The sequence below is a fragment of the Cetorhinus maximus genome, chromosome 30 (assembly GCF_964194155.1).
Source record: "Cetorhinus maximus chromosome 30, sCetMax3.hap1.1, whole genome shotgun sequence".
Classification (NCBI taxonomy): domain Eukaryota; kingdom Metazoa; phylum Chordata; class Chondrichthyes; order Lamniformes; family Cetorhinidae; genus Cetorhinus; species Cetorhinus maximus.
Genome location: NC_135908.1, coordinates 3,367,619 through 3,393,119, shown reverse-complemented (window position 1 = coordinate 3,393,119; position 25,501 = coordinate 3,367,619). Strand labels below are relative to the sequence as shown.

Here is a 25,501-nt window from a genome sequence, read left to right as displayed (position 1 = left end):
ATTGAGAGGACCAGCGAAAATTGGTGTCTAAATAACAAACTTGCATCCCAACACAAAACAAGATACCATGGATGTCGGATATTTGAAATAAAAACAGATAATGAAGAGAATGCTCAGAAGGTCAGGCAGCATCTGTGGAGGGAGAAGGAGAGTTAACGTTTCGGCCCTGTGGCCTTTCATCAGAACTGGGAGAAGTTCGAAATGTGATAGGTTACAAGCAAGTAAAAGGCGTGGGAGGGTGTGACGAAGAACGAAAGGGAAGGTCTGTGATAGATTAAATGACAAAGGGTTTCAGCGAGTAAGGCCAAAGGGGGTGACAATGGGATAGGCAAAGGAACAAAAAAATGTGCGGTGTTTAATGGAGGTGACGGGGTTTTGCCCACCAGCCTAAGAGCTAAGAGGTTCCTAAGGGAAGGCCGCTGAGTTAATTGCCACTCAGGCACTTAACTAGCCAGTGGTGGGCCGACCCTGGGGGATCGAGGACCTCCGGGGTGGAATTCCTGCCTGCTGGGAGCTGCCAGCCAATCAAAGGGCTGCAGCTCTCTGTGCGCGTCAGCGCCAAGGAGGTGTAGTGGCTGCCGGCGGCGGCAATGCAGCGGAGAGGCCTAGGATCAGTGCTGGATCCCAGGCCAACAAGTGAGTTGGGGGGGTGGGGGGGGATGACGGTCACTGGTTAAAGAGAGGGAGTGATATCATCAGCAAGGACAGGGCCGGGGGTGGTTCTCCGCATGTTTTCCCACCCACCCAGCCCAGTTCCGGGTCATTCACTCAGGCACTGAGCGCCCGACAATGAAGGACCTGCCCTCCCCTCCCCACAGCCTCCCTCCCCTTCCCAGGAGCCTCCCTCCCCTCCCCACAGCCTCCCTCCCCTTCCCAGGAGCCTGAAGGCACTGAATGCAACCCGCCTATTCGGGCTCCCTGTGTGGCAACAGGCCCATCACCGCCGCTGTCATGAAAGTGCGCTATAGCTTCCCCGACTACCTACGGGCATATTCAACTCTTTAACAAAGTTAAAAGAAGATCAAAAGATGGCTGATACTGCAAAAGTGACCACTTTCTGGAAAGTTCCTATGTGGGTTCTACTGACCGACCTGTCCTGAGAACATGGAATTCCACAGCTGAAGAGGTGTCAAGGCCCACTTCAAACAGAGACACTGGAAAGAAAGCTATGGAAGATGCAAAAGGCTGGGCTTTAATCTCCTGTGGTTGTGGAGACAATGGATGTACATCCCATCAGAAATCCAAAAAAAACCTGTTGATTTATATCTCAGTGCATAAAAACGTTCTGGGATGGAAAACAAAATGGGCTATAGATGCAATACATGCTTATTTCCCCCTCCCAGGAATACACAGAGAAAATGGGTTAAAACTGGCTGAAGGCCAGTGAGAGTAGAAGAACAAAGAAGCAAGAAGAACAACTTCAGACCATTTCTCTCTCTCTCTCTCTCGCTGGAGTTGTCTAGCAGACAGCAAGCAGAAAGAAATAGCCTCTTGAAGAGACAACCAGGTCACCTCTCCCTCTGGGACAAGCCAACAAGTGTCTCCAACGGACTGTGAATCTGCCAAAGTCAGCTCTACCGAAATCACCCAAATTAACAGCCACAACATAGCACCTTCTATGCCTCATGGACAAGCCAAAGACAGATTTGTATATTCTTTTTAACTTTGATTTGGATTCAATTCTCTCATTCCTGACGCGTGTGCGTGCATGTGGGTGTGTGTCACATCTTTATTATTTTTCCTCGGGTTTCAGTCACTAATAAACTTACTCTTTCTTTTCACTCAAGAAAGCCTGGTTAAATTGACTGCTTATAAAAAGTAAAGACATTAGGATTGGAAAAAGGTGTCCACGAGGAAAGAATTTTAAACAAACCTTTGCTGTGACCAACCGAGGAGGTTCAATAAAAAGGGAAGCCAGCTCCTTCCCCCTCACCTGGTCATAACAAAGTTGGGGATCTCGTCTGGGGTTATAACACTGGTTTTAATACCCGGGAAGGGGGATGGGGGGGCAGAGGTTTACAATCTAAATTTATTGAACTCGATGTTGAGTCCAGAAGGCTGTAAAGTGCCTGGTCGAAAGATGAGGTGCTGTTCCTCGAGATGACATGGAGCTTCTCTGGAACACTGCAGCAGGCCAAGGACAGAAAGATCAGAGTGGGAGCAAGGTGGAGAATTAAGGCGACAGGTGACTGAAAACTTGGGGGGTCACTCTTGCGGACTGAACAGAGGGTCTTCTGCAAAGTGGTCACTGAGCCCATGTTTGTTCTCCCACATGGTGAGCAGTGAAGGCATAACATTAAATTTCCATTCCAGTCTGTCGATAAACATTGTGCCAAGAATAACTCCAATATCGGTACCAGAGGCTTCTGCATGAGTCCCAGGTATTCCCAGATACTGTACGACCAACTTCAAGCTACAACAACTTGCATTTATTTAGAGCTTTTAATGCAGTAAAACATCCCAAAACATTTAGAGAGTGTTATCAAATATCAAGTCACCTAAGAGGATATGAGGATTGCTGAAAGAAGTAGGCTCAAGGAGCATCTTGAGATGGAGGAGATGGTGGCATAGTGGTATTGTTGCTGGACTAGTAACCCAGAGACCTGGGTTCAAATCCCACCACAGGAAATGGTGAAATTTGAATTCAATAGAAGTCTAGAATTAAGAGTCTGACAATGACCATTACTGATTTTTTTGTAAAAACCCATCTGGTTCTAAAAAAACCATCTGGTTCACTAATGTCCTTTAGGGAAAGAAATCTGCTGTCCTTCCCTAGTCTGGCCTACATGTGACTCCAGACCAATGCCCACTTGCAGTGTGGTTGACTCTGAACAAGGGCAATTAATAGGGATGGGCAATAAATGTCGGCCCAGCTAGTCATGCCCAAGTCCCATGAACAGATTAAAAAAAAGCAGAGAAGTGGAGAGGATTAGAAGGGAAATTTCAGAACACAGGAATTAGGAGCAGGAGTAGGCCCATTCAGCCTCTTGAGCCTTCCGGCCATTCAATAAGATCATGGCTAATCTGATTGTCATCTCAGCTCCACTTTGCTGTCTGCACCCCCACCTACCATCCCCCACCCATCCCATAACCCTCGACTCCCTTGTCGATCAAAAGTCTAACTAACTCTGCCTTGAATTAATTTAATGACCCAGCATCTACTGCTCTCTGGGGAAGAGAATGCCACAGACTAATGACCATCTGAGAGAGAAAAAAATTCCCGTCCCTGTCTTGAATGGGAGACTTCTAATTTTGAAACTATGTTCTAGACTCCCCAGAGTTAGGGCTCAGGCACCTGAAGGCATGGCCACCAATGGTGGAGCGATTAAAACTGAGGCTAAAATGGAAGGAGTGTGGAGATCTGAGAGGGTTATAGGGCTGGAGCAGGTTACGGCGATTGGAGACATAACCCCAATGACATACTTTAGCTTCAATCTCACAAGCATAGCTCTCAGTCCCAGCACAACGTTTCTCTGTGTAACTCTACTATCGTCACCACCTCAGTAAAATTGCCATGTTACGAGCAGTCTTGTTTTGTCAGCTTAGAGGTTTTACAAGCTTCTTTGATTCATTTTAAATGGGCTGTTTCTTGAAGAGAGAGGAGATCTTTATCCTGATTGTGTGGAGTGGGTTCAAAGTCAACAATGGGAGCTTGCATTTTTATAGTGCCTGTAGAATGTCCACGAGGTGCTTCCTAGAAACTTTATCAGACACCGAGCTACATAACTCAAGGAAACACTTGACTGCTCCCTTCCAGAGTCATCATCAACAACAACAACTTGCATTTATATAGAGCCTTTAACATAGTAAAATGCCCGAGGCAATTCACGGGAGTAAATGTTTGACATCGAGCCAAATAAGGAGATATTAGGATAGGTGACCAATAGCTTGCTCAAAGAAGTGGTTTTGAAAGGAGTGTCTTAAAGGAGGAGAGAGAGGCAGAGGGGTTGAGGGAGATGATTCCAGAATTAGGGCCTCAGGCAGATGAAGGTGGAACGAAGAGGCCAAAATTTGAGGAATGGGGTGTTCTTGGAACGATGTAGGGCTGGAGAAGGTTAGAGAGATCAGTCCAACCAGATAACACATTTGTGAATCAGGTTAGGAAAGATCGAAACTGCATGATTCAACTTTAGATTGAAGTTGTCTCCTGATCTGCTGCTATCAGTTTGGAAAGGTAGAGTCCCACGTGTGCAAACAGACTTCCAGTAGCTCATTAAAATGGTTAGCTTTCACCCCAGAGTCTAGGCGATGGGTACTGACAGGCGTCTCCCCCTTTAAAGGCACCATAACCAAGCTCGTCCAGTGTGCATTATCCAGAAAAAACACAGGGGCCAGCGTTTGGGAGTCCAGGCTGATCTCCTTCAAACCCACTCTACCCCAGGGAATGCTGACCACCCTCTGCAGCTTTGACCTAGGTCCGGTAAATTCAACACAGGGGTTGGTGTGGCAGAGGTGGGGAGCTGTGGCGGTGGCGAGGGGGTGCGGGAATGAACACTTCCAATTTGGCCTGGAGGAAATTAGCTGCTTGCTAAGCCACCGCCAACTTGTTTTCTATTTGTTTTTTCGGAACATGGAGAAGGAAAGCGAGAAGAGCTCCAAACAGCAGCTTTACGGTGGGGCCATTGTTCACTCACTGGTTGCTGAATGAGATCCTCAGTCTTTGAGAAACATTCCAACGACCACAAGCATCCACAACCACGACTTTGACTCTGCTCCGGTGAAGGACTCGTTTCATTAATTTTGGCCACGCGCTGTCTTCATTTTGCACTACGATTTTACAGAAGACCCATTTATTAGTCACCCTCATTAATCCACTAATAACGAATAGCTTGAGCTTTCTCTTAAAGAAAAACCATTTAAGAATGTTTCTCTTTTGCGAATTTTGCACCCAAAGTAAGAGATGTTAATGCTGGGGAAAGAAACCATTTCTTTTCTGGACAGTTTTGACATCCAGCACCTCCCCAGGTTTGGTATAGCAGTTCGACCGAGAGTAAAACTCACACTACTGTGTTCGGCCAGGATATAAAGAACTTGCATTTCTATAGCGCCTTTCACAACATCAGGACGTCCCAAAGCACTTTAAAGCCAGTGAGGTTTGTTTTTGAAGTGTAGTCACTGCTGCAATGTAGGAGATGCGGCAGCCAAATTGTGCACAGCAAGCTCCCATAAACATCAGTTTTTTTGTTTAAGTCATGCTGATTGAGGGATTAAATATTTGTTCAAAGCAAACACCCCTTCTCTTCCCTGAAATAGCATCCCGGGATCTTTTACCTCCATCTGCGAGGTCGAACGCAGCCTCTTGTTTAAAAGACTGCACCCCTGACAGTGCAGCACTCCCTCTGTACTGCGCTGGAGTGAGGGACTACATCACATGCTCTAGTCCTGGGAGGGGGCTTAAACCCACCACGTTCAGACTCAAGAGACGAGAGTGCTACCCACTGATCCTACAAGAGAGAGACTTTCCTAACTGGCGAGATGATGCAATTTAAGATCTTGCGCTACTATATGGGTGGGCCTTGTCTCTCAGCTTAGGACCCACAGCATCGAAAATAATGTGTTAAATTTACAGTGTGCTAATTTTTGTGTTTTATTTTCTACACTCAGGAAGAAATGTTGCAAGGGTTACAGATTTGTCCTCGGTCAGTGCATTCCTGAGGGTAAGTTGTGCATCATTTATAGTCATCTTTGGCGAATCTCCCTCAGCGCTTGCGTGATTAAGGGGAATAAAACTTCTGTTGGAAGGATGGTCGAATAATTTTGCTGGAAGAATAACCTGGAGATGATTGCCCCCTTTCCCCAAGTTTGATCACAGATGACTGCGACAGCAGGAGGCCATTCAGCCCCTCAAGCCTGTTCCACCATTTAATGAGATCGTGGTTGATCTGTGTCTCAATCCCATCACCCGCCTTGACTCCACGTCCCTCAATACCCTGGGTTAGCAAAAAAATCTATCAATCTGAGATTTAAAATGATTAATAGAGTCTGTTTCGCTGGAGAGAAATGAACACTACTGCTACCGTTTGTGTAAAGGAATGTTTCCCAGCTTCTTTCCTGCCTCTGATTTTAAGGTTATGTCATCGTTATGCGAGACATCAGCAGAAAAGAAATAATTCTCCACCTCATTTAAATCCTTTCAAAATCCCTAAAAACCTCAATCATGCCACCGCTTCACCTTCTATATCCCAGCTAATGTAATGTTTTCAGGAGATGGTGGTGTAGTGGTGATGTCGATGGGCTAGTAATCCAGAGACCTAGGCGAATATAAAAACAAAAAGCAAAAGCTACTGCGGATGCTGGAAATCCAAAACAAAAACAGAATTACCTGGAAAAACTCAGCAGGTCTGGCAGCATCGGTGGAGAAGAAATCAGTTAACGTTTCGAGTCCTCATGACCCTTCGGCAGAACTGAGTATAGTTAGGAGAGAGATGAAATATAAGCTGGTCTAAGGTGGGGGGAGAGAGAAGTTGAGGGTGGGGTGATTGTGGGGATAAGCAAGCAGTGATAGGAGCAGATAATCAAAAGATGTCACAGAGAAAAGGATCACCTTCAACACCTCTTTGATCTGTGACATCTTTTGATTATCTGCTCCTATCACTGCTTGCTTATCCCCACAATCACCCCACCCTCAACTTCTCTCTCCCCCCGCCCCCCACCTTAGACCAGCTTATATTTCACCTCTCTCCTAACTATACTCAGTTCTGCCGAAGGGTCATGTGGACTCGAAACGTTAACTGATTTCTTCTCCACCGATGCTGCCAGACCTGCTGAGTTTTTCCAGGTAATTCTGTTTTTACCTAGGCGAATGCCCAGAGGACACAGGTTCAAATCCCACCATGGCAGCTGTTGGATTCTGAATACCAGTTAATAGGTCTGGAATTGAAAGCTGGTCTTGACCATGGGCAGGATTTTATGCCCTGCGGGCAGGCACACCTCCGACCCGATCGGGCGTGAAATAGCGCGCGATGAGTGTCCCGAGGTCATCACGCACTCGCACAATATTTCGGTCGGCGGGTGTGCACGAGAGTTGGCAGTGTGCCCGCCGACAGTTGAGAGGTCTATTAAGGCCATCAATCGATTAATTAAAAGCTATTTTTCTCTGCCTGTCCAACCTTACGGTTGGCAGGTGGGCAAATCAGCCACGGGGCCTTTGGATTTTTTTTAGGAAACCTCATCTAAGGGCGGGATGAGGTTTCCACAATTAAATAAATAAATAAATAGAAAATTTTGGGCAGAATTTTTATTCTGTTTATGTTACTGTGAGTGAGTCCTGTGTCGGGACATTTCTCAGATTTTAAAAATCTTTCTTGTTGATGTTAAAATTGTCCAGCTCCCTGGCTTCAGGGAGCTTTCACTGTGCGCTCCCCACAGACACGCGCAGGCTTTTGTACTCGTACTCCTCCCGCCGCCCCCCCCCCCACCCCAACCCCAACCCCGGCAGCGCTGAGCTTCTCAGCACACCTTTCACACTGGCTGGCCGTAAATTGGCCGGCCGGCGTGAATTCGCCCATGGGGGCCGATGTCGGGCAGCGGACTGTTTCCTGGCCGCTCCTGGGCCCAGACGACCCCGAAAATCCCGCCCCACGAAACTATCATCGATTGCCATAAAAACCCATCTGGTTCACTAATGTCCTTTAGGGGAGGAAATCTGCCGTCCTTACCTGGTCTGGCCTACATGTGACTCCAGACCCACAGCAATGTGGTTGACTCTTAACCACCCCTCTGAAAAGGCCTAGCAAGACACTCCGTTTAAGGGGAGTTAGGGGTGGGCAACAAATCCTGGCCTTGCCAGCGATGTCCATACCCCATGAAAGGATGAAGAAGAAAAAAAAAATAAGCCTGGTTTGTGTCGTCTTTGCTCATGATGTAACATTTGGAGTCTTGGGGAATTTGCACTGCTCTCCTGCCCAGGTCAATGTCTCCTCTCTCAGTATTCTGGATGTGGTCTAACCAGGGCTTTGCATAGCAGTAGCAAAACCTCCTCCTCTTTATATTCGAGCCTCTAGTTATAAAAATCAACATTCCATTTGCCATTTGATTATAATGTGTACTTGGAGGGTACAGTTTTAGAAGTACAGGAGCATGATACCATGGAATGACCTATTCTGTTGCTATGGTGTACATAAAAGCTTTTAAGGCTGGAAAATCCAATCAGAATTCATTCTTTGGCTACAACAACAACTTGCACTTATATATCACCTTTCGGATAGCAAAACATCTAAAGGTGATTTACAGGGGCATGAATCAACCAAAAACTGACACTTAGCCCAAGAAGGAGACATGAGCACAGGTGAGCACATGGCTGGAACAGTGCCTTTTAGGAGGAGAGAGAGGTGGAAGGAAGGGAGTTCTGGAGATTAGGGACTAGACAGCTGAAGGAACAGACACCAATGGTGGAGTGAAGGGAGTAGGGGATGCACAGGAGGCCAAGATTATAAGACCAATGTTCTGGTGCGTATAGGACTAGAGGGGGCTACAGAGATAGAGAGTTAAGAGGCCATTTCATGAAGGATCAGCATTTAAAAATCAAGGCACAAGTGGACTGGGTGACAATGTGGATCAGTGAGCACAGGGGTAAGTAGGTGAACCGGAAATGGCACGAGTTTTGGATACGAGTTTTGGATGAGCTCAAGTTTATGGAGGGTGGAGGATGGGATGTTGGCCAGGAGAGCATTGGAATAGTTGAGCCTGGAGGTCACAAAGGCACAGATGAGGGTCTCGGCAGCAGGAGGGCTGAGGCAAGCGTGGAGACGGACGACGTTACAGAGGCGGAAGGAAGCGGCCTTGGTGACGGAACAGATATGGGGTCGAAAGTTCAGCTCAGGGCCAAATCAACAGGCTCCCTTTTACATTTTAGACTTTGCAAATCCAAGTGGTATTGCAGCCTGTTTCAAGCAGGTCAGCAAATTGAGCGTATTGGAAATACTCAGTGCAAATGGTGCAAAAAGGAGATTGAAATCAAAGCTGGAAAAATGTTGGCACCTGATGTTGCTGGGGTTTGTATAGAGATTGGCTCAGTTTTATCAAAGTCTGCTCCAGCAGTTTCTTTAGAACAATCTGTGAGGTTAGGAAAGAAACAACTATGCTTCGGAGAAAAAAAAACCTAATAACTTCCTTGGGAAAGCAGTGAGCCTGAGCTTTGTTGTTCTTTTTATGCATCGTTACAATTTCTTTTTTCCCTGAGCTCAGCAATTCCTGGTCAAAATGTAGCAAGATCCCATACAAATAGCCGCTTGGTAGTATAGAACTTGAGTATTGCTGAGAAAAGAGACACGCTATTAAAACTGTTCATCTTGCACTCATCAGAACAGATGCAAGAATGTCGAATTTCAAAGGGAACAACAGTTTATACGGCATGAGAAAAAGGGTGTGATTGGTTGGCAAGTCAGCTCTGATTGGTCAAGATGTCGCCATGATTGTCCCCCATGAGTGCAAGTACTCCACAGGTGGTCTCACCGAAGCTCCATATAATTGTAGCAAGACTTCATTACTCTTACATTCCAACCTCCTTGCAATGAAGACCAACATACCATTAGCTGTCCTGATTGCTCACTGGACCTTCATGTTAACTTTCCATGATTTGTGTACAAGGGTTCCCAAATCCCAAAGCATTGTAAGATTTACTAGTGTTGCAACTTTTAAAAAAGATTACTTTTTTCAGCCGAAGTTGATAATTTCACACTTTTCCACATTATATTCCATCTGCCACCTTCTTGTCCAATCACTAACCAGCCTCTTTGTGTCCTCCTCTCAGCTTACATTCCCACATATCTTTGTACCATCAGCAACTTGAAAATTTTATACTCTGTTCCGTCATTTAAGTCATTGATATAGATGCAAATAATAGGCCCATGCATTGATCCTTGCAGCACATCACCAGTTGCACCTTGCCAGAAATGACCAGTTTATTCCTACTCAGTTTTCTCCCTGTTAATCGATCCTCAATCCCTGCTAATATATTATCCTCAATCCCATTAGCCCTAATCTTTGTAAACATCTCTTGTGTGGAACTTTATTGAGTGCTTTCTAAAAATCCAAATATACTACATCCACTGGTTCTCCCTTATCTCCCTGCTAGCTACACCCTCAGAAAATCTGAAACAGATTTGTCAAACACAATTTCCCTTTCATTAAGCTGCGTTGACTCTGCCTAAACCTTTTTTAATGACATCAATATCTCCTCTACATGACATGCATCCTTTTCCTTGTTTATCAGATGATGTGAGCAAAACGATTGTAGCAGAAATCAGATAATAACAGTAGGCTACTCAGCCAAGACTGACAAACGCTGGGGAAGCTGGAGCCCTTCTGTTTAGAGAGGTCAGATTCAGCACCAGCTGAAATTTGAACCCAAATTTGAGTTTACATGATGCCACCCGAATTTCTGGCAGACCTTTATTGATAGCAATTTCACAGGAGAATTATTGTCGCAATGCAACACCTAATGTTGAACTACAGTTAGGTTTAACAATAGACCGTACATCCCAGTGATTGGCTGATTGATTCAAACAGCACGTTCCTTTGGTTGTTCACAGGCAGAGTACAGACCGTACTCAACCAGCCCACACTTGCAAAACCTAAAACAAAATGTCTGCTGTTGGATGTAATTCCGTAATTTGGCAGCATTTGCTGAACAATCCTGAATGCGCTAATGGCTACACTAACAACCAATTTAAGATAAGCAGTCGAGCTCATAACAGCTCATTGATGCTTGTAAGAAATGACATACATTCATATGCAGGGACCTGTTCTCTGAAAACAAAAGGAATATGTTCAAGCCTTGTGCCTTTTTTGAATTACCCGGAAGCTTGGGGAGGATTATCGTTCCCCGTTGTTTTCTCCATGGCAACGCTCAGCCAATCAGAGTCGATTTGCCTTTTTTCCTACAGTATAAATTGTTGTGATTGTTTGAAAGTTGGCATTCTTGCATTTTAACTGATAAGTGCATAAGAACATAAGAAACAGGAGCAGGAGTAGGCCATTCGGCCCCTCAAGCCTGCCCCGCCAGTCAATAAGATCATGGCTGATCAGCTCTAGGCCTCAACTCCTCTCTTGTGCCGGCTCCTCATAGCCCTCAACACTCCAATACTTCAAAAATCTATCTACCTCCTCTTTAAATACTTCGTGATCTAGCCTCTACAACTCTCTGGGGTAGAGAATTCCAGACATTACCCTCTGAGAGAAGAAATTCCTTCGTATCTCAGTTTTCAATGAGTGTCCCCTTATTCTGTAACCATGTCCCCTAGTTCGAGATTCCCCCACTAGTGGAAACATCTTCTCAACATCTACCCTGTCAAGCCCCTCAGAATCTTGTACGTTTCAATAAGATCACCCCTCATTCTTCTAAACTCTAATGAATAAAGGCCTAACCTGTTTAGCTGTTCTTGATAAGTCAACCCCATCCCAGGAACCAGCCTAGTGAATCTCTTTTGAACTGCCTCCAATGCCAGTATATCCTTTCTTAAATACGGGGACCAAAGCTGTACACATTACTCCAGGTGCAGCCTCACCAACACCCTGCACAGTTGTGACAAGACTTCCCTATTTTTAAACTCCAACCCCCTAGCAATACAGGCCAAAATTCCATTTGCCTTCTTAATTACTTGCTGCACCTACATGCTAACTTTTTGTGTTTCATGCACAAGAACACCCCGATCCCTCTGTGCTGCACTCAAATGGAGTCTCTCTCTATTTAAATAATAGTCTGCCTTTTGATTCTTCCTACCAAAGTGCATGACCTCACACTTTCCTACATTAAACTCCATCTGCCAAGTTTTTGCCCACTGACTCAACCTATCTATATCCCCTTTCAATCCCTTATGTCCTTATCACAACATGCCTTCCCACCTATATTTGTATCGTCAGCAAATCTGCATACATTACACTTCTGCTCCCTGCTCCAAGTCATTAATATAGATAGTAAATAATTGAGAACCTAGGACTGATCCTTGTGGCACTCCACTAATTATATCTTTCCAACCTGAAAAAGACTCATTAATCCCGATTCTCTGTCTTCTGTGTGTTAACCAATACTCAGTCCGTGCTAATACATTAACCCCAATTTCCTATCTTGTGCAGTAACCTTTTCTGTGGCACCTTATAGAATGCCTTCTGGAAATCCAAATACACTACATCTACTGGTTCCCCTTTATCAACTCTGCTTGTTATATCCTCAAAGAACTCCAGCAAATTTGTCAAACATGATTTCCCTTTCACAAAACCAAGTTGACTCTATTTGATTGCGTTAACCTTTTCTAAATGTCCTGCTATTTCTTCCTTAATAATGGATTCTAGCATTTTCCCAACGACAGATGTTAGGCTGACTGGCCTATAGTTTCCTGCTTTTTGTCTCCTTCCCTTCTTGAACAGAGGCGTCACATTAGCGATTTTCCAATCCGCTGGGACCCTCCCGGAACCAAGTGAGTTCTGGAATATTTTGACCAATGCTTTCACTATCTCTGCAGCCACTTCCTTAAAAACCCTTGGATGCAGGCCATCAGGTCCTGGTAACTTGTCTGCCTTTAGTCCCATTAGTTTGTCAAATATTTTGTCCCTTATGATAGAGACTGTTACAAGATCTTTCCTCCCATTAGCTCCTTGCTTATCGTATATCTTTGGGATGTTTACAGTGTCCTCCATCGTGAAGACCGATGCAAAATATTGGTTTAAATTATCTGCCATTTCCCCATTCCCTGTTATCAATTCTCCAGTCGCTTTCCCCAAGGGTCCAAAGCTCACTTTAGCCACTCTATTTCTTTTTATATACCCGTAGAAGCTCTTGCTGTTTGTTTTTATATTTCTTGTCAATTTACTTTCATAATCAATTTTCTCCCTTTTTATTAGCTTTTTAGTCATCTGCTGCTGGTTCCTAAAAATTTCCCAATCCTCTGGCTTACCACTAGTTTTCACCGCTTTGTATGCCTTCGTTTTTGATTGGGTGCTCTCCTTGACCACCTTTGTCAACCACAGATGAAAAGCTTTAGTTGCACGTCTCTCTTTTAAGCAATATTCAAGTAAGGTTTTTTTTTCAAACACTGTATTTGTCAAGTGTTTCTGGTAATTGGCATGATGTGGACATCTTTTACAAGGAAGTTGTTCAATTCTTTCATCCATGCAGTGAATTCCAGTTAAAATAGGAAGAGAAACATTTGGCATGGTGTGGGTTTTAAACATCGGAATATTTGTTCTGGTATTTATAGCTCAACAAAAGGATTAAGTTTGCTTTCATAGGCTTGCTTCAAAGCCTCTTCAGCTTTTTAACGAGACACTTGTTTTCTTATCCGATGACTTCCAGCTAAATATCATAACTCTGCATTATTGGCTTGAAAGTTATTATGCAAGTTGTAGAACAACTTTCTGTAAGTGTTGAAATGATGTTTTTCAAAAGCCTTTCGAGACCATTGGAAAATTGGACCAATCCAATCAAAATTCCAGCTCATCAGTCTCTGCTCTAGGTTATAACAGTTCTCATGGTTCACTTTGCAAGCACATGTCATTTTGCGTAAGAGGTCCAAACAGGGGTGAGACATCAGGAAGCACGTCCTTACCCAATGGATAATGGGAATCTAGAACACTCTTCCCCTCAACAAGTTGGTGAGGCTGAAGGTCAATTGAATGTTGCAAAACTGAGCTAGATTTTTATGAGGTATTAAGGGAAGCCAGCTGGGTAAACAGAGTTGACATACAGATCAGCCATGACCTAATTGGATGGCGGAAACGCATCAGGGACATCCTCGAAGCCTCCCTGAAAAATTGCTACAACCCCACCGATCTGTGGGAACCTCTTGCTCGAGGCGCTCAAGCTGGAGAAGAAGCATCCGCGAAGGTGCCAACCGCTTCGAACATCTCCGCCAGGCCCAGGTGGAGGCCCAGCGCACACCGCGGAAGGAGTGGGCCCAAAATCCGAGCATCTCACCCAACAGCCTCATCAAACACTGCCTGCCCCACCTGTGGCAGAGTGTGCAGGTCCAGCATCGGGCTTTTCAGCCACCTCAGAACCCACAACCCCGGAGTGGAAGGAAGTCATCCTCAGACCCGAGGGACTGCATAGGGAGGAGGAGGAGGAGGAGGATGTTGAAATCGGCTTGAGGGGCTGAATGGCTCAGTTCTGCTCCTACATTCCCAGCAGGATATCAACATGCTGTTTTGTTCTGTTGCTTAGACCCTTGTCTAGAATGCAGCTGACCAAATTGTTGCCCAAGGACACCGAATGTCAACAGAAAAGAGGGAGACTTCCACCACTCGGGAGGAAGATCCTGAATTTCCTTCCATGGGAAGTTGCCTGTCAGGCGACACTTAATGAGAACCTAAGAACATAGGGAATAGGAGTGGGAGTAGGCCATTCAGCCCCTTGAGCCTGCCCCTTCATTCAATGGGACATGGTTGATTTTAGAAGGTTCTTTGCATCAAAGAAAACAAAGATTATATATAATGCTAAACCTGATGCAAATGATACTCAAAAAATAGGCAATAATCCCTTTCTAAGCAGTACCAAGGAATCCAAAAAGGCAAAATTAAGCATCATTTATCTGTGAAACTGTGGACATTTCCAAAAATTGTGGAATTAAGGGGTGAATGACTGCTGTGTTTAAGGTGATCAAAGGAGGAGATTGGGTGGAGAGAGAGAAACCAGTGTCAGCAGTGGCTTAGTTGCTATCATTCTCAGCTGAGTCAGAAGGTTGTGGGTTAAAGTCCCACTCAAGAAACTTGAGCACAAAAATCGAGGCCAACACTCCGATGGAGTGCTGCATCGTTGGAAGTGCTGTCTTTTGGATGAGACATTAAATCACGGCCCCGTCTGCACCCTTTTGAAGGAGAGCAGGGGATTGACTACACTGCGAAAGTTTAATCGGCTGTAAAGCACTTTGGGATGTCCTGAGGTCATGAAAGGTGCTATAGAAATGCAAGTCTTTTTTTTCATAATTTCATCTGGTGAAGGAGCCCGGAGCAAATTAAAGCTCAACCATTTGAGGACTGACATAAGGAATCACTTCTTTACACAAAGGGTAGTGGAAATCTGCAACCCATAACACCCAGCCACCCACCACCACACCCCCCTCCCTCACCCCCAAGAGCTGTTGAGGTTGAGGGTCAATTTTTCAAAGCCGGGGATAGTCTTGAACTTCAAAAGGACATAGACATGTTGGTGGATAGGGCAGACAAGTGGCAGATGATGTTCAATGCAGAGAAGTGTGAGGTGATTCATTTTGGCAGGAAAAATATGGTGAGACAGCATAAAATAAAGGTAGAGGCTCCAAAGGAGGTGCAGGAACAGAGGGACCTTGGTACATACGTATATAGGTCATTGAAGATGGCAGGGCATGTTGAGAGAGCAGTTAATAAAGCATATGGTATCTTAGGCTTTATTAATAGATTTTTCTTACATAAATGCACTAAACATTATGGAAGGAAGGTGGGTGGATAGAGTTCAGATCTAGAGTAGCTGTGATCTAATTAAATGGTGTAATAGGCCTGAGGACCTCAATAGCCTCCTACTGTTCCTATTCACTAAGTCACTATATCTAGTCATTTAGCGCTTTGCTGTCTGTGGGAACTTGCTGTGCACAGATGATTACATTCCAAAAGTACTCAATTGGCTGGAAAGCATTTTGGGACGCCCTGAGGACGTGAAAGGGGCTATAGAAATGAAAGTTTCAGCTTACCGCAACTCTTAAAGATAAATTGCTTGGCCACATTGCCATCTACCTTTAAGACACTAGATGGGGCTGCTCACTGTTGTCTTTTCTTTGAGGTGAACATTATTGTTCCAAGTGATGAGTCACATTGCTACTGGAACACAAAAGATTGAAAAAAAAACATAGTTTTCAATGTCAGATTACAGTCAGGAACTGTGAACACTGCATCAAACCAATATGGAAAGAGGAGCAATAGTGAAGCAAATGGAACGATTGCTATCCCAGAATCTGTAACAAGAACAAAAGCTCCCCAGTGAAAGGCACAGTTCCTGCTGTAAATGCTGAAAAAACCTCAACTCCATAGGGTTTGTTTGCTTTCTCTTAGTGCCTAGCAACAGAAAGCTGAGGTGGTCATTCTCCATGGACTCTAGACATGGTTCTTCGTGAATGGACAGACTGTAGTCATGCTCTTGTCCTTTTTTGATTCATTCACAGGATGTGGGCTTCGCTGGCTGGGCCAGCATTTATTGCCCATCCCTAGTTGCCCTTGAGAAGGTGGTGGTGAGCTGCCTTCTTGAACCGCTGCAGCCTATGTGGTGTAGGTACACCCACAGTGCTGTTAGGGAGGGAGTTCCAGGATTTTGACCCAGCGACAGTGAAGGAACAGCCGATATATTTCCAAGTCAGGACAGTGAGTGACTTGGAGGGGAACTTCCAGGTGGTGGTGTTCCCATCTATCTGCTGCCCTTGTCCTTCTAGATGGTAGTGGTCGTGGATTTGGAAGGTCCTGTTGAAGGAGCCTTGGTGAATTCCTGCAGTGCATCTTGTAGAGGGTACACACTGCTGCTGCTGTGCGTCGGAGGTGGAGGGAGTGAGTGTTTGTGGATGTGGTACCAATCAAGCGGGCTGCTTTGTACTGGACGGTGTCAAGCTTCTTGCATGTTGTGGGAGCTGCACTCATCCAAGCAAGTGGGAGCTGCACCCAGGCAGTCTGCAGAAGAGTAGGTTGCCAAGAGAAGCAACCAAAACCTACAAATGGCTCTCAGTAATACCTTCACTTTGAATTATTAATCGATGGTTAGATTTTATAAGCTATTAAAGGTGAGTCATCCAACAAGAGTTCCAGGAAGATGAAGGAAGGAACTTGCATTTCTGTAGCACCTGTCATGACCTCAAGATGCTGCAAAGTGCTTTGCGGTCAATAAAGTACTTTTGAAATGTCATCATTTGCGCACAGCAAGCTCCCACAAACAGCAAAGAACTAAGCCATCAGATAATCTGTTTTCATGATTTTGGTTGAGGGGTAAATATTGGCCGGGACACTGGGGAGAACTCTCATCCAAAACACTGGCCCTGTGCTGCACTTGTGTGTCATTAAAACGATCTCCGTGCATACAAACACCTGTAGCAACCAAATTACACAACTAACCAGAGTTTTGTTTAAAATAATTCTGAGATGAGTAACTCACCTCCTGACTCCCCAAAGCTTGTCCACTATCTACAAGGCACAAGTCAGGAGTGTAATAGAATACTCTCCACTTGCCTGGATGAGTGCAGCTCCAACAACACTCAAGAAGCTTGGCACCATCCAGAACAAAGCAGCCCACTTGACTAGCACCCCATCCAACACCTTAAACATCCACTCACTCCACTCGCAACGCACAGTAGCAGCTGTGTGCACCATCTACAAGATGCACTGCAGCAACTCACCAAGGCTCCTTAGGCAGCACCTTCCAAACCCACGACTGCTACCACCTAGAAAAGGACAAGGGAAGCAGACACATGAGAACACCACCAACTGCATGTTGCTCTCCAAGTCTCAGACCATCCTGACTTGGAACTACATCACCGTTCCTTCACAATCTCTGGGTCAAAATCTTGGAGCTCCCTACCCAGCAGCACTGTGCTTGCACCATGTAGGCCTGCAGTGGTTCAGGAGGTGGCTCACCACCAACTTCTCAGGGGCGATTAACAATTAGCAACAAATTCCGAACTTCTCAGTGACGCCTGCATCCCATGAGAGAATATTGAAAAAAAAGTGCTTCATCGTGTGTCACAAAGACCGGGTTGGGATGGGGAGGGTAGGAGGGAAGGTGGTGGGGGCAGGATGGGTTTGACCACATGCAATGATTTCAAGTAAGAATTGCATTGGAGTGCCAATGACATCATCGGGCCCTGACTTCAGAATATTGAGTAAGATCCATGTGCCTGAGATGTCCCCGGTTAAAATGGCATTGGGCAGGAATGCATTTGGAACAGAGTGTGGACCCAACCCCATTTTAACAATTGCCTCAGGCGAGATGTGTTAAAATTTGACCTGCAGGGTCTTAAGGACACTTTGTGCATGCTACAATGGATCATTTACATACATCAGGAATCTGCATACTTTTGGGATCCTCCTAAATTTTGACCTAACATAATTGGAAAGGGAATATGAGTAAATCATTATAATTTCTGTTGTTTCATTTCAGTGGCAGATAGGCACGATGAAGTAGAACAAAAGGACTTAGTTTTTATTGGAAAGGAATTAATGCACACACACCCACACGCATACACACACATATGCACTTGTGCACACACGCACACACATTCCCGTACACGCACATACACACATACATACACCCTCTCACACATAAGCATGCGCACCCACACACACATGCGTGCACACTCCCTCTATGCACACACATGCACCTGCATAAGCGCGAACGCACACACACACACACGCACAATTTTCCCCAAGTGATCCTCACAATTTATTGGCTTCATTGTTATTAGAAGTCACCAACTTCAGTGAACGAGGAGGTTATTTAGCCAGATGCATTTGTGCTTTGCTGATTGGTCCATCTGCACAGAGCAGTAGACTGAAAAGCTATTGTGGGCAGGTGTGGAACTTGTTCGGTAAAGATGCAACTAGGAATGAGTTAAAAGGCCAAGGAGGAAACAAATCATTCTATAACTGAGGCGAGAGAACAGGAGGCTGTTTATTGCACAAAGGAGTATCTGTCAGGAAAGTTACAACAAATTATTGTGACGGTGATAGATCAAAAGGTGGCATGGGAGTAGGTGGTGGCCCTTATTCACCATTTGTCTGCATTGTCAAGGATTATCAGCAATTTTAGATGACATGAACACTTAAATCCTTAAGGAGGTGTTGGGTTTATTTGGGTTTTTTTGTTTGCACAAAGATTACGTTGATAAAACAATACATACCGACTCATATTGTGAAGCTGCTTCTAATTATATTTGACTCTTGACTCTGCAGGAAGAGATTAAAATTACCGGTAGCCACAAATGAGAAAGTTCTGTGCAGTGCCGCAATTTTAAAATTCTCACCCCTCCAGATCTCTGTAACCTCCTTCAGCCCCACAACCCTCCGAGATACTTAAGCTCTTCTAATTCTTGAGCGTCCCTGTTGTTCATCGTTCCACCAACAGTGCCCATGCCTTCAGTTGCCCACGCTCTGAAATTCCCTGCCTACACCTCTCCACCTCTACTTCACTTTCCTCTTTTAAGACAATCCTTAAAACCTTCCTCTTTGACCAAGCTTTTGGTCATCTGACCTGATTTCTCCGCCTGTACCTCAGTGTCATACTTGGTTCCATAGTGTTCTTGGGTAATGCTTTGGGACGTTTTATATTGTCAAAGGCACTATATTAAATATAAGTTGTTGTTATTGTAAATCTCTTCATTTCTCTAACTCACTCGCTCTCTCTCTTTCTTTCTCAGTAGACTTTTTGAAGCCTATCTCTTTGATCAAGCTTTTGGTCACCTGTCCTACTATGTCTGTTCTTGGCTTGGTGTCATGTTTTGTTTGATTACGCTGGTGAAGCGTCTTGGAATGTGCTTACTTCATTTAAAGGTGCTATATTTCCCATACACAGTCAGTTCAACGTTCTATCTGTGATGAAACGTGAAGTTGTCAGCCCTGGTTCACTTTCTCTGCTGCATCAGAAGGCTGTGCGAGTTCAAGACTCTACTCCAGAGCACAGAACCCAAGAGGATACTTCAGATATAAATGGGTCTTGTCAGTCCTCTCCCAGCACTATTTGAAGAACCAGGGAATTCTCTCCCAGTGTACTGACCAATATTTATCCCTCAATCAACATCACTTAAAGAAATAATCAGATGACCTGGAATTTATCTCATTGCCATTTCTGATCCCTTGCAAATTAGCTGTCAAGCTGCAATAGTATTTACACTTCAGAGGTGCTTAATTAGCTCTCAAGCTGTTGGGACACTATATAAAAGTGAGTTAATTCTTTTCTTTGTTAGCTGTCGCACAGTTGGTAACACTCATCTCTAAGTCACAAGGTTCTGGGTTCAATTTCCACTCCGGGGCTTGATCACAAAAATCAAGACACTCCCAATGCAGTGCTGACAGAGTGCAGCACTGTCAGAGGTGCCGTCTTTCGAATGGGATGTTAAAACCAAGTCTGCCTGTTGGGTGGATGTAAAAGAACCTATGGAACAATTTTGAAGAAGAGCAGGGAAACTATCCTCAGTGTCTGCGGAGAGGAACACAGTTAACGTTTCGAGTCCATATGACTCTTCATCAGAACAGTTCTGCGCTGTCAGACCTGCTGGGTTTTTCCAGCTATTTTTGTTTTTGTTTTTGTTTCAGATTTCCAGCATCCGCAGTATTTTGCTTTTAACTATCCCCAGTGTCCTGGTCAAAAAAAAAATCCCTCAGTTAACATCACAAAAAACCAGAATATCTGGTCATTAGCACATTGCTGTTTGCCGTGACTGCTTCTAGAGTGCTTCATTGGCCGTGAAGCGCTTTGAGACATTCGGTGGTCGGGAAAAGTGCTACATAAATGCACGTCATTCCTTCTTGCACCTGCCAACTTGGCCTGGTCCAGAAAGCAGAACGACGTGCCATGAGTTGAACTGACAAAGACTGCAATTCGCTGCCCATGGGGGTTGGGTGGCACTTTGCAGGGTGGCACTGTATCACCTGGCACACAAGCTAATGCTATAGGAGTGCCAAATGTGGGTTTGATTAAGAGGCAACACCATTAATTGAATGGGATACAAAAGGAGGTAGTGACAACAAGACAGAAGCAGGACCTTGATTTTTATGAGATGTTGCTTCAGGCCAGGGCCATTTTCTTCCACATTTAGTGCATGCATTTATAATACGGCTGTTAGACTGTTAAAGCTGGTATCTAACTGAAAGTAGATGCTGGTATTGTGGACCTCTAATACGTGCATAAATGGAAACCATCTTTTTTTCTTCATCGCCACACTTCTGGGTTAAGTTCAACTGTTCCAAACTCAGCTCAGTAGCATGTGAAGTGAGTGTGGGACTGTGGTACTTCAAGCATGGTTTGGTGTTGCCAACTCTGCTTGGAGGTCATCCTTAAGGTTTTAACACACGACCTAGTGTCTCCAACCCGTGAAGTGGCCTTTTTGCTCTTCTCCAATCACCAATATGTTCATAGCTAAGAAATGAAAGTATTCAAGGAACTTGTAAACACACACACAATGTTCAAAACAAAAGAACACCCCAATGAAGTTGCTCCCAAGAGTTGCTCACAGCAATGCCTGTGAAATTTCATAAACCCCTGGAGGCTCCAGGGCAATTCTGGAGAAGCTGACAACCCTGAAATGGACTGGCGGTCATTTTGCAACTGATGATACTTCATAGTGGCCCCACTAAATAAGTCTAGCCCATGTATATTTGGGGAGACCATCCACAGTCCAACAGCTCTGGTGTTGCAAGACCAGTCGATAGGCTCAAGCAACTCGGTTGAAAACTGACTCCATGTACAGAGCCATCTTGAGCACAGGCTGAGCAATTACTTGTCCACGATGAAGGAAGAAGGACATTCTTGCCTTTCTTGATGTCCCAAAGCACTGCGACAAGCACTGGGACATATATTGAATATGTACGGCTAATAAGTGAGAGTATTACCAATTGAGCCACCGCTGACACCTAATTACCCTCAAGCAACGCGTCAGTCAGTAATAGTGTTATTATTTCGAGTATTTTTGAGATCCAGCTTAAGACATCAGATTCAATGATGGGAACTCATCTGGGATGTTGTTGTCTGGAGAAAAGAATGAGCCAAATAGAAAACGGGGCTACATTCTTTGACAATCACTTGCTGAGTTACCCTGATTTACAATTAGAATAGTTACTATAAAACTTTATCATGTTGTGCTTCATCATTGTCGTCCTATGTGATATAGTTTCATAAACCTTTTTTGTAGCTCTCCAAGCCTGTTAAGGTTCAGTTATGATCCAGTGATAATGTAGGGTCAAGGACAGAGGCCACAAATTCATTCACAGGATGTTACTCCAGATCCTATAAGGCCACCTCTAGTTCTCTCCCATTTGTGCTTCTAATTAAGCAGTATCTTTGGTCTTTGAGGAATATGTTCTGCACATTTGTTAAGTTAGTTTATGAACTAAAGCTTCACTTTGTACAGTGAATGTTGACTTTGTGAAAGTAGTGGAGGAGGAATCGCATACACTCCTGGTGCAATGTGAAGTTGAGATGTATGGCCGTAGGGCGGGGGAGATAACAAAAATCCTGCATCAAATCTGACCAAGTGCCCAAATGATAGACCAAAGTAATGGTTCTCAAGGTGTGGTCCACAAGAGTCTTTCAGGTGGTCCGCGGGCATGTGACATACAAGAGAACAGGCCAGATCCTTCATCCCCGACCATCGTCATAGGTGCAAGCAAGAAGAATGCAGTTGTGCATTAACTTATTGTGTAACTATTATGCAATAGTTATGTTCCTATTACAATGTACAACTACTAGATCAGATTTTCAAGACTTGTGGGGCTGAAAACAAAGAATAGGAACTGGCTGAGAGGCCGACACGAGACTGAAGCTCTCCCAAGTTTAAAGGAAGGCATCACCTCACTGGTGTTACATCAAAGCAGTGCCATTCTTCCCATTAATTCTCATGAGTTTTTTGTGGGGGCAAGCGAAAGCAGCTGAGGTAGAACTGGTCGGTGGTCCACGCCTTGAGTGGTGAGTGGATGAAAAAGATTGAGAACCTCTGGACTTAAGGGTGTACACAGGAACAGAGAGACTTGGGAATGTCGGTATTCCAGTCTTCGAAGGTGGCAGGACAAGTTGAGAAGGTTGTTAAAAGAGCGTACAGGCCCTTTGGCTTTATTAATAGAGGAATAAAGTACAAAAGCAGGAAACTTATGCTAAACATTTATAAAACACTGGTTAGGCCTCAGCTGGAATATTGTGTTCATTTCAGGGCACCAAAAGCCTTAGCGGGGGTGCAGGAGAGATTCAGTAGAATGATAATAGGGATGAGGAACTTCAGTTATGTAGAGAGACTGTTGAAGCTGAGGTTGTTCTCCTTCGAGCAGGGAAGGCCGTGGAGTTTGATGGAGGTGTTCAAAACGGTTGGTGGAGTGAGGAAGGAGAGACTGTATCCAGGGCAGAAAGGTCAATAATCAATTTAAGGAGGTTAACAAAAGGACCAGAGGCAACATGAGGAAACAGTTTCTTTTTTTAACCACTGTGTCTCCTGCCAACACATTATGACCACCGATACACACCTGTGCGTGCGAACTGGCCTGCGCGTGTGAACTGGTCCGTGTGTGCGAACTGGTCTGCATGTGCGAACTGGTCTGTGTGTGCGAACTGGTCTGCGCGTGCGGACTGGCCTGCGCGTGCGAACTGGTCTGCGCGTGTGAACTGGTCTGCGCGTGTGAACTGGCCTGCGAACTGGCCTGCGCGTGTGAACTGGTCTGCACGTGCGAACTGGCCTGCGAACTGGCCTGCGCGTGTGAACTGGTCTGCGCGTGCGAACTGGCCTGCGCGTGCGAACTGGTCTGCGCGTGCGGACTGGTCTGCGCGTGCGGACTGGCCTGCGAACTGGCCTGCGCGTGCGAACTGGCCTGCGAACTCGCCTGCGCGTGCGAACTCGCCTGCGCGTGCGAACTGGCCTGCGCGTGCGAACTGGTCTGCGCGTGCGAACTGGTCTGCGCGTGCGAACTCGCCTGCGCGTGCGAACTGGCCTGCGCGTGCGAACTCGCCTGTGCGTGCGAACTGGCCTGCGCGTGCGAACTGGTCTGCGCGTGCGAACTGGTCTGCGCGTGCGAACTGGTCTGCGAACTGGCCTGCGCGTGCGAACTGGCCTGCGCGTGCGAACTGGCCTGCGCGTGCGAACTGGCCTGCGCGTGCGAACTGGTCTGCGAACTGGCCTGCGCGTGCGAACTGGTCTGTGCGTGCGAACTGGCCTGCGCGTGCGAACTGGTCTGTGCGTGCGAACTGGCCTGCGCGTGCGAACTGGCCTGCGCGTGCGAACTGGTCTGTGCGTGCGAACTGGTCTGTGCGTGCGAACTGGTCTGTGCGTGCGAACTGGTCTGTGCGTGCGAACTGGCCTGCTCGTGCAGACTGGCCTGCGCGTGCGGACTGGTCTGCGCGTGCGAACTGGCCTGCGCATGTGCAGAGATTCAACGACGTGCACACAACAGTTTACCTAGCACACGGGCAAGTCATTTTGCTTTCTAACCTGGTTATTGCAATACGCTCTCAGTTTGTGAATTCCGTGGGCCCCACACAATACTTAGTCAGCAGGTTGCTCTGAATATCGAGCTCACAAGCATTTCATTGACACTTGGAGAAAGTATTACAGTATTTTAAAAACGAGGAGTAACAGGGACAATCCAGAATCGTTACTGAAAGCCGATGCTTCAACTCACTTTAGTGATTTCAGTCTTCTCGTAATCAAAGGGACTGTGAACATATGTTGCTAAATATGCAGCGATCCGAAAGATTCAGTCCAGACAGGAAGGAAAACTGTTGCAATGTTGTACTGAGCTCACTAATTCCAACAGTTCAGCAAAGGGGCAGAATCCTGCCTTAAAATGTCTGCATATTCTGTCACGTTCTCAGATCTCTTCAGCTTAAGAAGGATCAATGGATTAATGGCGTTGCAGAACTAAATACGATTTTGCAGAGTACTGACAGCCACTTTGTTTTGATGCCTGGCACACGGTTCTTGGAAGTGTGTAAGCTGGGTCCGGGTGGCACATTGCCCCCCTACTAAGGTGGCGGCCGCGCATGTGCCCTGCTGCACATTGCCCAAAATAAAGGTGGTGGTCAGGCTTACAACCGGGCATGCATGGTGTTGGCAGCAAATACTGCCTTTTTTGCGTGCGGTTGTGATTTGGAAATGCATTGCCTGAAATGAGGGGCGGGGAGGTGGAAGCAGGTTCAAGAAGAATATTGAAAACAGTAGTGGATGAATTTTTGAAGGGAAACATCTTACGGGGCCATGGGAATAGCAGGGGAGTTTTTTTTTAATCTTCGTGGGATGTGGGCTTCGCTGGCTGGGCCAGCATCCCTAATTGCCCCTTGAGAAGGTGGTGGTGAGCCGCCTTCTTGAACCGCTGCAGTCCATGGGGTGTAGGTACACCCACAGTGCTGGTAGGGAGGGAGTTCCAGGATTTTGACCCCACAACTGGGATTAATTGTAAAGCTTCACCAAAGAGCCAGCACAGAGACAATAGGCTGAACGGCCCTCCTGTCACACTGTACCCTTCAATGATTCAAAGCAGTTTTATATTCAAGGTTCTCTTGCCTCAACCCCGCCCTTGGCTGCATATTCTTCCTTCCCTCCCTCCCCCTTTGAGAAATAAATGGGAGTTAGCGAGTGTGTCAGAAGACTGCAGGAAAAGGCAGGAGGAAAGCAGGCTATAGTGGCAAGGGTAAAACCAGAATGGGAAGGGGTTGGGACACGGAGGCAGGAGCTGTACAAACAGCACATAATTTATGACAGTTTGTGAATGGAAAATGCTGTTTGGTAAGCTGGATTGCCTTGTTTGCAGCATTACATTGGAAGCATTCCATTGACTTGTATTCTGCCAGAAGGCATATTAGCGT

General features: G+C 45.6%; 1 protein-coding gene across 2 annotated transcripts in view; it reads left to right on the top strand.

Annotated features, from left to right (window-relative positions):
• LOC144669975 (collagen and calcium-binding EGF domain-containing protein 1-like) overlaps positions 1–25,501 on the top strand; it is a 160,381-nt gene that overhangs the window by 96,401 nt on the left and 38,479 nt on the right. For both annotated transcript variants that reach the window (XM_078532274.1, XM_078532275.1), the window contains exon 3: positions 5,605–5,657. In XM_078532274.1, coding sequence (XP_078388400.1) covers positions 5,605–5,657 — 53 coding nt within the window. The remainder of the gene's footprint in view (positions 1–5,604; positions 5,658–25,501) is intronic.